The sequence below is a fragment of the Narcine bancroftii genome, chromosome 3, assembly GCF_036971445.1.
Source record: "Narcine bancroftii isolate sNarBan1 chromosome 3, sNarBan1.hap1, whole genome shotgun sequence".
Taxonomy (NCBI): domain Eukaryota; kingdom Metazoa; phylum Chordata; class Chondrichthyes; order Torpediniformes; family Narcinidae; genus Narcine; species Narcine bancroftii.
The window spans coordinates 256,667,526-256,681,122 of NC_091471.1; the positions used below are offsets into that span (position 1 = coordinate 256,667,526).

Genomic DNA, 13,597 nt, shown 5'->3' on the forward strand with positions numbered 1-13,597 from the left:
TAACCACAGCTTGCCCTGCAGTGTCATAATCAGCGGATTGTTGAATTGTAAGGGCAGAATAAGCCTGCTGCGCTTTCCCTTTAATTACACCCTGTAACATGAAGGATCATTGGTTTCTTGGCATTTCAGACTCTCAACAACTTTCTCAAAGTGCTGAAAATATTTACCTCCCTATTAGACATAAAACTCATGAGAACCAAAAGATTGAGTTCCTTCTTGTTTTCAAGAACACTTTGTTTTTCAGCTTCCAAAGTTTTATGATTTTCTAAGTTTATCAAAATCTGCCTGTGCTTTTCAGCTTCTTCTTTGTTTTTCTGCTTATTTCACCTAAATCCTAAGGACTTCTAACTCGTACTTCCTTTGGGTTTCTCTCTCTCTCTCTCTCTCTCTCTCTCTCTCTCTCTCTCATTCTCAATTGTAACTGCTGCTCAAGAGATTGTTTCAACTCATCCTCTCCAAAAGTCCCCTCTTTTAAATTGTGATCAGCTATAATTCCCTAGACCTCCATTTTTTTCATTGACACTTTTGTCTCCATAAGTTTCAACTCTTCACCGAGAAGCAAACACTTGTGCTTTGCTGCCCTCTTCAAATCTGCAGAGGTTGGCAATGCCACGAACTGTTCAATATCCATTGCTGCTGCCTTTTCAACACACACAAGCATTTTAATTGACTTTCAAAAAGAAGTTTAACTAAACAAATTGAAAATTAATGTCAATAAGCTCTAATTTTGGTCAAATCCCCAATTTTTTATGAACTAGACCAATAGTGTAATAGAAATTCACCAAGACAATGGTATCTTCAAAACAATAATTTTTATTAATAACTTAATACTTCTTAGTTAACTTTAAACTTAACTCTAACTCTATGCACACCCAAAACCATTATAGCTTAGGCATAATTCTGAGGAGGTGGTTTTAAAGTTCCATCTCAGAAAAGCTTTTGTGTTGAAACTCAAAGCTCTTATTGCTGTTCAAAAGTTCTCAAACTCACGTAAGTTTGTTTTCTGAGAATTGTTTCTTCCTACGAATGATTTCCCTCTTGCACAGAGGTTTCAGAACTTGGGTTTTCTTTCACAATGATTTCACAAACCCCAGCAAAGGTTACATGAAATGGCCATGTAAAAACGGACAGGATGGGACAGTCGTGAAATTCAGTGTTTTGTGGCAGCAAACATGCACATTGTAACCATCTTATGACATTACTATATCAAACAATAACAGTGTACGAAAAGTCAGGCAGTGTCTGTGGTTCATTGATTATTCAGGAATATGATGGCAGCGGGGAAGAAGCTGCCCTTTTGTTGCTGAGTGGTCGTCTCTAGTCTCCTCTACCTTTTCCTCGATGGTAGCAGTGAAGAGAGCATGGCCTGGGTGGGGGGGTCTTTAATGGTAGGGGCTGCTTTTTTAAGACACTGCCTCGTGTAGATGTCCTTGATGGAGTAAAGTTTTATGCCTATGATGTCTCAGGCCAAGTTCATTCTTAATTCGTAGTTCTATTCTTGTCCTGAGAGTTGGCACCTCCATATCTGATGGTGATGGATCAAGCCAGTATGCTCCCTACACCTGTAGATGTTTATCAGACACCTGGCAAAGTATAGCCACTAGCGAGCCTTCTTTGTGATTGCTTCAACATGGAAGCTCCAGAAGACCCAGTAATTTGAAGTTCTTGACCTTCTCCACTACTGAGATCTCAAGGAGGACTAGGCCATGTTCAACTAAGTTCCTTCTGAAATCCATAATCATCTCCTTGGTTTTTCTGTGCTGACTTCAGATGTTTCTTGGTGCAATATTAAAGATATCTTTCTGAAACATCTTTATCACATGATATTACTACTGACTTTTGTTATTTTTTGAAGTTCTTCTCATCCAAAAGCATTTATGAGCTAATGCCTTAGACCTGTCTGCACAGGTCATTGAGGCAAAAGCTTGTTTGTTGGAATAGCATTGTCTTCAACATTTCAATGAACAATCACTCCATGATTTATGGCTGTTTACACAGCTTCAACCAACAATGAACTAATGGACATTTTGTTTCTCAAAATGGTTCTGCATGTAAGTGTCCATGTCCCTATTCACCCACAAAGCTTTTTCCAAGAAATATATATATATATTTTCTACCGGCATCACTTACGGCTCCTAGAATGCTTCCACCAGCGTTGTCTCTGCTCCATCCTCAACATTCATTGGAGCGCTTTCATCCCTAACGTCGAAGTACTCGAGATGGCAGAGGTCGACAGCATCGAGTCCACGCTGCTGAAGATCCAGCTGCGCTGGGTGGGTCACATCTCCAGAATGGAGGACCATTGCCTTCCCAAGATCGTGTTATATGGCGAGCTCTCCACTGGCCACCGTGACAGAGGTGCACCAAAGAAAAGGTACAAGGACTGCCTAAAGAAATCTCTTGGTGCCTGCCACATTGACCACCGCCAGTGGGCTGATATTGCCTCAAACCGTGCATCTTGGCGCCTCACAGTTTGGCGGGCAGCAACCTCCTTTGAAGAAGACCGCAGAGCCCACCTCACTGACAAAAGGCAAAGGAGGAAAAACCCAACACCCAACCCAAACCAACCAATTTTCCCCTGCAACCCATGCAACCGTGTCTGCCTGTCCCGCATCGGACTTGTCAGCCACAAACGAGCCTGCAGCTGACATGGACATTTACCCCCTCCATAAATCTTCGTCCGCGAAGCCAAGCCAAAGAAAAAAGAAAGAATAATAATACAATTCTGTTACACGACTGACCACACCGAGGTATTATCTGATAGATGACAGATTGAGCTTAATCAACCTGGCCCCCAACCCATTGCACTGGGCTCACAGTGTCCATGTCCAAGCCAGAGTTCTATGCCAGAGATAGCTGCTCTCAAAGAGTGACCCCTTGTACTGTGCTACCAGATTGGATTTGAGTTATTTAGATCTATTTTAGGCACAGTTTAGAATTTTGTCAGTTTTAATTTTTTTTAAAAATCTAAATATAGTAAAACCACTGATATCCAGCATCTATGGGAATTGGTAGATGTTGGATAGGTGAATTTTCTGGTTGATTGAGGGTGTGTGATGCGTGATTGGCGTGAAGTGCACCAATTTTAAACTTGAGTATTTTTTTACCTCTTTATTTTCCCCAATTTTTTCCAATTGTTTGAATTACTATAGATTTTAAATGTCTAGAGACACGCAAACAGTTCTGTAGTGATCTGTAGGCCTTCAGGAACATGGTGCCAGGATCCATTGCCTGTGGCTTCTCAGTGCTCAGGGCTCGCTCTACTTCAGGGGACAGCCCTCTCAAGTGCGGCTGAGCACCTCGTCCAGCTGCCTTCATAAGTTCAGGTAGGGGGTTACCTGCACGACAGAGTGCTGAGTCTGACAAGCCTTTGTTTGCCTCTAAGGTGGGGTATATGGTAACTTCATGGGGTGGAGGATTCCGCAGTCTGTTGGCTATGACTGGTTCTTTAACCATCACTGGACGGTAGCATCGGATGGGAGATTATTCACACTGCTGAGCCTTCTTCACTTGCTGCACTCCATTTGGCAAGCCTCTGTCCACAACTGATTTCTGAGGCTTGAACTTTGCTTAGATTCTGTTCTTGTAGACAACACAGCTTTGCTACTGTTTTCTCTCTCACTCGCCACGTTTTAAATTTAGACATACAGCACAGTAACAAGTCATTTCAGCCCACGAGTCCGCGCTGCCCAATTTACACCCCATTAACCTACACCCCCGGGACATTTTCAGACAGTGGGAGGAAACTGGAACCCCGGTGGAAAACTCATGCAGACACGTGGAAAATGTACAATTTCCTTACAGACAGCATGGGATTCAAACCCCGATCCGGTCCCAATCGCTAGTGCTATAAAGACGTGCTAACTGCTATGCCAACCATGCTGCCCTTCAACTGGTTTCATAGAACAGGACAGGCCCTTTGGCCCACTATGTTATGCTAAGCCCACTCAACAATCTAAACCTTCCCTACCTCACACCCTAATGCTCTGTTTTTCTGACATCTGTGTGCCCATCTAAGTGGTTTTTTTAAAAAGTCCCTATTGTGCCAACTTCCTCCACCACCCCTCGTTTGGAATAAAATCACCGGATGTCTCCTCTAAGCTTCCCTCGGCTTACATTTCCCTCTAGAATTTGCTACTTTTTCCATGGGGAAAATGGGCTGGCTCTCCACCCTATCCATGCCTTTCATAATCTATTAAGTCACCTCTCATTCTTCTTCGCTCCAAAGGTTGCCCAATTACAGTCCAATCTAGTCAACATCCTGGTAAATCTCCTTGGCACCCTCTCCAAAGCTTCCACATCCTTCCTGTAATGATCGTTCCATAGACAGTCCTTTCACTCCATCCTGACCCACCTGGAGAACAACACCTCACATCAGCTCAGCGTTTAATACAATCATTCCCCAGAGGCTGGAGGCAAAACTCTTGCCAGGACTCAACACCCCTCTCTATGACTGGACCCTGGACTTCCTAATGGAAAGACTGCAGTCAGTAGCAGAATGTCAAGCACGTGCACACCTTGGGGCTGTGTTTTCACACTACTCACACACTACTGCCAGATCCAGATCCAACAGAGTCATCAAGTTTGCAGATGAAATGACAGTCGTTGACCTCATCAGCAACAACGATGAGTGACTCTACAGCGAAGAGATGAAAATGAAATGAGAATCTCAATGTAGACAAGATGAAAGAGATGATTATGGACTTCAGGAGGACCAGGAATGCGCCCCACCCCCCGCACTACACATTAAGAGCAGTGTAGTCGAGGAAGTGGAGAGCACCAAGTTCCTTGGAGTTCACTTAACTAGTGACCTGTCATGGACAGACAACTTCTCCTCACTTGTCAGGAAGGCACAACAGCGACTGCAGTTTCTGAGAAGACTGAAACGGGCAAGGCCGCCACCTTCCACAGGAGCTCTAGCAAAAGCGTCCTAGCTTGTTGCATCACGGTGTGGTGCGGTTGCTGCAGGGAAATTGATCGTAAGTTAATCCATAAGGAGTGGCAGAAAGGATCACTGAAATTTCCCTCCCTTCAACATGATCTACCAGGGTCATTGTCTGAAGACGGTTTTCAAAATCATGGAGGACCCCTTCCACCTCGCACACAGCATCTTTCAGCTGCTCTTGTTGGTAAAGAGATACAGGAGGATCAGAGCCAGCACCTCCAGGCTGAGGAACAGCTTCTTCCCATGGGCAGTGAGAACGCTGAACGACCAAAGGAACTACTCACACTAATGCTCCGAGACTCTCTTATGAATACTTGTCCTGAATATGCATTATTTGTCTGTATGTGTGTTATGTCTGGTTGTGTGTCTGCATGTTTTGCACCGAGGATCGGAGAACACTGTTTTGCCAAGTCGTACTGTACAATCAGATGACAATAAACTTGACTGACTGATTGACCAGAACAGAACACAATACTCTGTGTAAAATCTGTTTCAGATTTCCAATCCTTGAAGATCTTTGCTACTTTTGATTTGTGGCATTTGAGAGCAAATGACCTCTTGAACTTGCTGTGCTTAATACTTGGTGAGGTAGAAGCTTATTGGATCACAGGAGTCTTGCATCTGGTCTTCATGTGCAAAGATTTAACTTTGGCTCTTAAAGCAATTACTGCTGTATCACTGGGAAATGGGCGATTTGCCTTCAGCCCCGCAGGCTCCCTTGGTAGGTTCCTTATAGAATTATTAATGGCTTGGCTTCAATACAAGAGGAAAGGACAAACTCACAGAAGGCCAAAAAGTAAAAGGCTGCTTGTCAAATTTCAGAATTAGACCTGACTTGTTCTTAACTAATTTGTCCAGGGGTGTCTTCCAGGAGTGGCAGTCATTTTGGAACAGGGCTATTGTACAAGTTAAATCGGAATTTGTCGGCAGAGATCTGGTCAAGAGACTATCGCGAGAGAACTGTTGAACCATAAAACATCAGAGCACAGAAACAGAACATTTTTCATTGTTAATTTTGACATGATTGATTTGTCTTTTTAAAAATTGCTAAATAGTGGGAGATCACAGTGAGGAATGAGGGAGTTTTGTCACGATGCATAAGAGGCAGTGGGCAGATATAACACGTGTGAGGGAAGCTGCAGCTCAATGTTAAACATCATTGTACCAGCAAAACCTAAGGTCAGACTAAGCTTCCCCTGCAGCTTGATCCTCGCCTTCCTCATCGGCAGACCCCGATCAGTGTAGATCGGCAACATCACCTTCTCCTCACTGACCATCAACATGGGGCAGTGCAAGGCTGCGGCCTTGTCCCCTGCTCAATTCCATGTTCATCCTTGACTGTGAAGCCAAGTTCAGCTCCAAATCAATCTAAAAATTAAGATAAAAAATCAATTTATTGCTGTGTAATAAAAAATGTGTCATATTACATGAAATTGCCTTTTGCCTGCTGTAAGGCAGACAGATTTGCCATCGGCAAAAATTGCCTGAAGCGGCTCTTACAGTCAGAGAAATAGAAGCAAAAGAGAGTCATCAAGAGTCCGTGCATTCACCACTGGCGCTGCCCTAGCCTCCGCAGTGACATAGAGTCCAATCCAAACTATCGGTGACCCGAGCTCCAGATCTGAACTCCAGTACAAGTTAACACCCTTGGCACCTTTCACATCCCGGTTCCAATACCTGGTACCCTTTCAGCCAGTTTCGAGCCAGTCTCCAGCAATATGCTGGAGAGACCCTTGTCTCCAGCAGCCCGCAGTCTGCATGGGTTCCTCTCCAAGAGTCATCAGAAGTCCGGCCCCCTCTGTGGGCCCTATAGCCTCAGGACTCCACACTCGTTCACTGCTGTGGCTGCCGTCCTGTGGGTTGTCTCCTCTGCCTCTCCTTCTTAGATGGATGGGAACGATCTCCCCATTTTCTGCTGCCCTGCACCAATCCTCCGCTCCCCTGGAGTCTGGAACCCCTCAAGCCCACCATCTTGGGCACAAACTCCACGGTCAAGGGATTTTAAATAAAACCAGTGTCAGCTTCTTTAACGGGCCATTTAATGCTGGTATGGAGCTGATTGTAGGAGGCCTGCGTGGTTGGTCCCCGCGGGAGCGCTGTGACTCCATTCCTTGCTCTCCATGGGTCCGCACCAGCTCAGTATTGCTGTTACAGTGGCTCCAGCAGTGCCGCCATTTTGCACCAAAGAAACTGACAAACCACCAATCTTGGCCAGATAACGGGAAATGATGAGTCAGAATATAGGATAGAGGTGGAGAATCTAGTTGGGTGGTGCCAGAGCAACAATCTTGCTCTTAATGTCAACAAGGCCAAGGACCTAATTACAGATTTTTGGAAGGAGCGACTGAAGGTGCATCCACGTTGATGTAACGGAGCTGCAGAGAGTCGGACCCTTCAACTTCCTGGGAGTCCAAGTATCGGAGGACCTCTCCTGGAACCGGCACATTGAGGCAACCATGAAGAAGGCGCACCAACGCCCCTACTTTCTAAAAAGTCTGAGGAAATTTGGCTTGTCAGGCGCACAGTGAAAAGGACACTGTCTGACTTGTTAATGCGAGTGCACAGAAGCACAGTTGCAAACATTGCCAGGTCCATCTCTGGCTCCAACCTCCTGCCCATTGAAGACGTCTATGTCAGATGTCACCCCACGAGAAGGCAGCCAACATAATGAAGAGCATCTATCACCCTGGTCGAAACCTTGTCTCGCTGCTACCTTCAGGAAGAAGGTTCAGAAATTTATAGTCCAGCATCTCTCAGTTCAAGGACAGTGTTTTTCTAACAGTTATTAAGCTCTTCAACTTCCCCTTCCTATCCTCATCAGAAACTGCTCCAGCACACAAAAAGACCTGATGAAACACCACAATTTTTTTACATGCACTACTGTAACTGTGAATATTTTTTATCTATCTTTACAAGGTGGCACAATTAGTGTAATGGTTAGCGCAAATTAACCGGAGTTTGAATCCCACGCTGTCTAGAAGGAAGTTTGTATGTTCTCCCTGTGTCTGCGTGGGTTTCCTCCGGTAGCTCTGGTTTCCAACCACCCTTCAAAGCACACGGGGGGTGTGGGTCAATCAGGTGTAATTGGGCAGCACCGATTTGTGGGTCGAAAGGGCCTGTTACCATGCTTTATGTCCATATCTTTTTTAATGTTTTATTTTTGATTTTCATAAACTCATAAAAATCCGACACAATCCCTTTCAATGCTCATATAACTTACAGAGACTGTGTTTATTCCCCCTCCCCATCCCCCACCTCACCTACCCCAATACATGCAGTCATTGTGGTGAACTGCTGGACACTCATTTATCTGGCTCCACCCTGTCCTATGACTCGACCTGTGGCTCCTCCCTCTGGACCCTGAGTCAAGGCACCAACACCACAACCCCTCCCTAGCACAGGATGGCCTTCACGTTTATTGTAAATAAAATTGATGCGCTATCGATAACTCAAAAGTATAGAGTTACAGAACCGTAGGCTTTTATTTACAATAAACGTGAAGGCCATCCTATTCTTTTTCAATTATGGAACAACTCTTGAAGCTCGATAAGCTGGAGATCGACCCACAATCGCCAGAGGCCTCAGACTGTGTCAAACTCAGTCTTTCTATAGAACTCCTCTGGAGTCATGGCCACGGAGGTAAACAAGCTGCATCTCCTCTTCTCCTGGGTTGGACATCGAGTATTCCTGATGATCAGGGACGGCTCAACGTATATGGAGGCAATGAACATACACAAGGACCAGTAAAGGGAGAAAGTCAATGAGGTATACGCCAGGCTCATGCTGATTATCCACAGACAGTAACTGGGTCAATCGAGCGATGAGTTCCTCCAGGCCCTGCGGTGACTCACACAAGTGTGCAACTTCCAGTCAGTGTTGGCCGCCCTGAGGACATGATGCAGGATGCCTTTGCAATAGGCACCAGGCCAGCAGCCCGCTACCACGTTCGATGAGTGAACCCACCAGAGCCCTAATCCCTCAGGAGCACCCAAAGTGCTACTTTTGCGGCCAACCGTCCCAGCATCGCCACGTGTGCAGCACGGGGGCCTGCCATCTTTGCCGACGTCATCCCCCCAGGGATGACCACGCCATGACACGGAGGGTCCCATCTTCACCACTGTCATTCCACGGGGATGAGCACATCATGACACGGGGGTGCCATCTTGGATGCTGCCAACTTCCAAAGATAATCACATTGCTGCATGGGTTTGCCATTATGCTCCCAGACTACAGGTCAATACAGACCAAAAACGGGTTGTGGCGTTCATGTTTAACAACAGACAGTGGGATAAGACAAAGATTTTGAGATGGAGGATCAAACTCTCCACCTATAACTACGATATTCTGTATCATCCAGGGAAGCTCAATGAGCCCCCAGATGCTCTGTCTCATGCACAGAGAGACCACCTCAAGATCCTCCACAATGATCTCTGCCACCCCAGTGTCACAAAATTTTTCCACTTCATCAAATCATGTAATCTGCCATACATTGGGGGTGTCAGAGACATGACTAGGGACTGTCATGTCAGCGCGGAGTGGAAACTGAACTTCTACCAACCAGATATGGTGCACTGGTGAAAACCACAAGGCCTTTTGAACGCCTGGGTATGGATTTTAAGAGCCCCCTTGCGTCCACCAACCACGACGTGTATTTCCTCACGGTATTCAATGAGTATTCCCTTTTCCCCTTTGCCGTCCCCTGCCTAGACAGGACCACCACCTCAGTCATCAGGACATTGTGCAAGTTGATCATCCTGTTCAGGTACCCATCATAAGTCCACAGTGACCGAGGGTCTTCATTCATGAGCGAGATGAGCTGCGCCAATACCTGCTAGCCAGAGGTATCGGCAACTGCAGGACCACTAGATATAACCCCTGAGGGAATGTCCAGGTGGAGAGAGAGAATGGCATCATGTGAAGGCCATCCTCCTTGCCCTTAAGTCGAGGAGGCTGTCAGTCTCTCAGAAGGGCCTTCCTGAGGTGCTCCACGCAATCAGGTCGCTGTTATGTACGGCCACCAATGTTACCCTTCATGAACGAATTTACTCCTTCCCCAGGAAGTCTACCATCCTGGTTGATGACCCCAGAGCTGGTCCTGAAGTTCTGGCAACATCTTCTCTGCACTCTTTCAATCTTATTGATATCCTGCCTGTAGTTCGGTGACCAAAACTGCAGACAATACTCCAAATTTGGCCTCACCAATGTCTTGTACAACTTTACCATAATATCCCAATTCCTGAACGGGAAACATTGTTTTATGAAGGCCAATATGCCAAAAGCTCTCTCGAGTCGTGCATTTGTGCATTGCCTCTCTCCCAGTACACGTGATGGCTTTCACTGTAGGGTAGTGTTATGGAATGTCAGAGGATGGGTTCAGGGCCCGGGCAGAGAACTTGCAACAATGGAAAAGCCTGATTGACCTTGTCTTGCCTCAGAGGCTTCCTCCAATTCTTACGATCTCTTGTGCTGTTCTGACCTCATTAATGAAGTTTCTGCTTTCCCACCAGTATGAAGACCGAATGCACAGACTCCTGCTCTCCGTGATCACCTGGGTTGGGATCGTTATATCGCTGGTCTGTCTCACCATCTGCATCTCCACCTTTTGCTTCCTTCGAGGGATTCAGACCGATCGCAACACCATCCACAAGAACCTCTGCATCAACCTCTTCATAGCTGAGCTCATCTTTCTGATTGGCATCAATAAAACCCAATACCAGGTGAGTATAGCCACACCCCAGCAAGCAGCGAGGGTGCGAAGAGAAGTCAAATGCCAACAGCAGGTGGTGGTCCAAAGATCAGTGGCAGGGACCTCAGGGTGAAGGTCAGAGCAGGCTTGAAGGTTTGGGTATCATTTGCAACGTCAAGAATTGTTGGGGGTAGAAAAAATTGCTGACTTTGAATCACAGTAAGCAAGGATTGAACTCTTATGGCTATGTGAGGGGGCCTGATGGTAAAAATTTATTTGATTTTTTTTCGGATGTGGCATAGCTGGTAAAGGGCAGCGTTTTTTGTTTTTACTTGTCCCTAATGACCCCTGTCTTTAACTGCTGCACTTCTCCTGTTAAGAACATAGAATATTGATAGGACGTTGATCGCCTGTTCTGTGTTGTATGTTCTAATATTACAGCCCAGCATAGGCCCTTCAGACCACAATGTTCTGTCAACCTATATTGTCATCCAGTGGACCCCAAAACCCAGCAGCAATTGATATACCCCACAACAAAGGGTTACTTAAACAAAAGTTGCTTTTAATTATCTTTGAATATGTAAACAGAATCAAACTTTAACGTTGACTTACTTAACCCCCCTCTAATTCCAAGTGCACCTGTGTGTAATGTGTATATAAGTGTAGAAAAGTTCTTTGGTTCACAGTCCAATCTCACGGGTTGCAGGCATTTCTTGTACTGTACACAGAAGTTAGCATTAACAAAGTTCACCAGGCTTTGGTGCTTAACAGGTAAATGGTTACCACTCAAGAGGGTTCTTGTTGGTCTTCAGAGAGAGAGTTTTCTCATTCCAGGACAACCACTCCAGTGTCTTACTGATGAAATTTGCCCCCTTCAGGGTTCACCAGATGATAACCTCTTTGTTTCAGGTCACCACAGAGTTCCTTTCTGTTTTTCCTATTCCAAGGGAAGCACCAGACAGCCAGTCCTCTCCTTTGACCAGGCCATCTTACAAAGCTTGCCAGCTTGTCCCTCTGGAACCTATGTCTATCTGTCTTCTCTCTCACTCCCCCTCCCACTCTGAGAGCAAAGCTGTTCTCCCTCTGCCTGAAAAGATCACGTGCTCTTCCAGACAGCAAACTGTTTTCCAGACAAACTGCTTCCATATGTTGCTACTTTGTTGCCTTTTGCAAAATACCACTCTGCAAAACTCCTGCAAAAATTCTGTGGTTTAAAGTGTTTGTGTGCAACCTACTCTAACAAATCTTTCCCAATTTATCTCCCAAAAACCCCTATATACTCTTTCACAATATATAAAACCATATAACAATTACAGTACAGAAATAGGCCATCTTGGCCCCTCTAGTCTGTTTTAAGTGAACTCCACTAGTTCCAACTAACCGTTCCTTACCCATAACCCTCCAATTCCCTCACATCCATGTACTCATCCAACCTTCTCTTAAATTACAAATTGACCTTGCTGCAACCATCTCTTCCGGAAGGTCATTCCACTCAGCCACCACTCTCTGAGTGAAGAAGTTCCTTCTCATGTTACTTCTAAACTTTTGCCCCCTAACCCTTTCAATATCACCTATCCTCAAGGGGAAGAGCCTATTCACATCTATTCTATCTATCCCCCTCATAATTTTATATACTTCTATCAAATTCCTCCTCATCCTTCTACACTCCAATGAATAAAGACCCAGTCTACTCAATCTTTCTTTGTATTTTAGATACTGCAATCCAGAAAACATTTTAGTAAATCTTCTCTGCACCCTCTCTACCTTATTGATATCCTTCCTATAATTTGGGGACTAGAACTGCACACAATATTCCAAACTTGGCCTCACCAATGCCTTGAACTGTCTCAACATCACCTCCCAGCTCATGTATTCTGCGCTTTGATTTATAAAGACCAGCATACCAAAAGCCTTCTTCACCACCTTTCCACATGATAATTCACTTTCAAAGAATGATGAACCATTATTCCAAGATCTCTCTGTTCTTCTTCATTCCTCAATGCCCTCCCCTTCACTGCATATGTCCTGTTTTGATTATTCTTCCCAAAATGAAGCACCTCACACATCGATATTAAACTCCATCTGCCATCTTTCAGTCCCCTCTTCTAAGTAGTCCATGTCCTTCTGCAGTTCCCGAAAATTATCTTCACTATCCGCAACTCCCCATATTTTTGTATCGTCTGCATATTTACTAATCTAATTTACCACTCCATCATCCAAATCATTAATGTAAATGACAAACAACAAGGGACCCAACACCGATCCATGAGGCACACCACTCACCTCCATCGTGACAGACAGTTATCCACCATGGCTCTCTAGCGTTTATCTTCTAGACATCGTTGAACCCATCTGACTATCTCAACATTAATACCTAGCACCTGAACCTTCGTTACCAACCTTCCATGTGGAACCTTATCCAGAACCTTACTGAAATCCATATGCACAACATCTACTATTCTACCCTCATCAACCTTCTTAATCGACCTCCTCAAAAAATTCAACAAGATTTGTCAAACATGACCTTCCCCCGCACAAACCCATGTTGGGTGTCCCTGATCAGTCCCTGCCCCTCTAGATACTTATGCATATTATCTCTAAGAATACTTTCCATTAGTTTACCAACCACTGATGTCAAACTTATTGGCTGATAATTGCTGGGCCTACACCTGGAGCCCTTTTTAAACAGAGGAACCATGTTTGTGATACGCCAATCCCGTGGCACCACTCCTCCCTCCAGTGACTGTTGAAATATCACTGTCAGAGCCTCCGATATTTTCTCCCTGACTTCCCTCAAGGTCCTGTGGAAAATCCCATCAGGACCCAGAGACATCCACCTTTATAGGCCTCAAAAGTTCCAATACCCCCTCTTTCCTAATCCCTATGTTTTCCCTTTTGCTTCACTTATCCTACACAATTCCATATCCTTTTCCCTTGTGAATACCAATGAGAAGATCTCATTCAAA

General features: G+C 45.1%; 1 protein-coding gene across 2 annotated transcripts in view; it reads left to right on the forward strand.

The window, feature by feature from the left end:
* The window catches only part of LOC138758567 (adhesion G protein-coupled receptor L1-like), a 674,108-nt gene that overhangs the window by 551,883 nt on the left and 108,628 nt on the right, over positions 1–13,597 (forward strand). For both annotated transcript variants that reach the window (XM_069927669.1, XM_069927668.1), the window contains exon 15: positions 10,453–10,662. In XM_069927669.1, the coding sequence (XP_069783770.1) occupies positions 10,453–10,662 (210 nt within the window). The remainder of the gene's footprint in view (positions 1–10,452; positions 10,663–13,597) is intronic.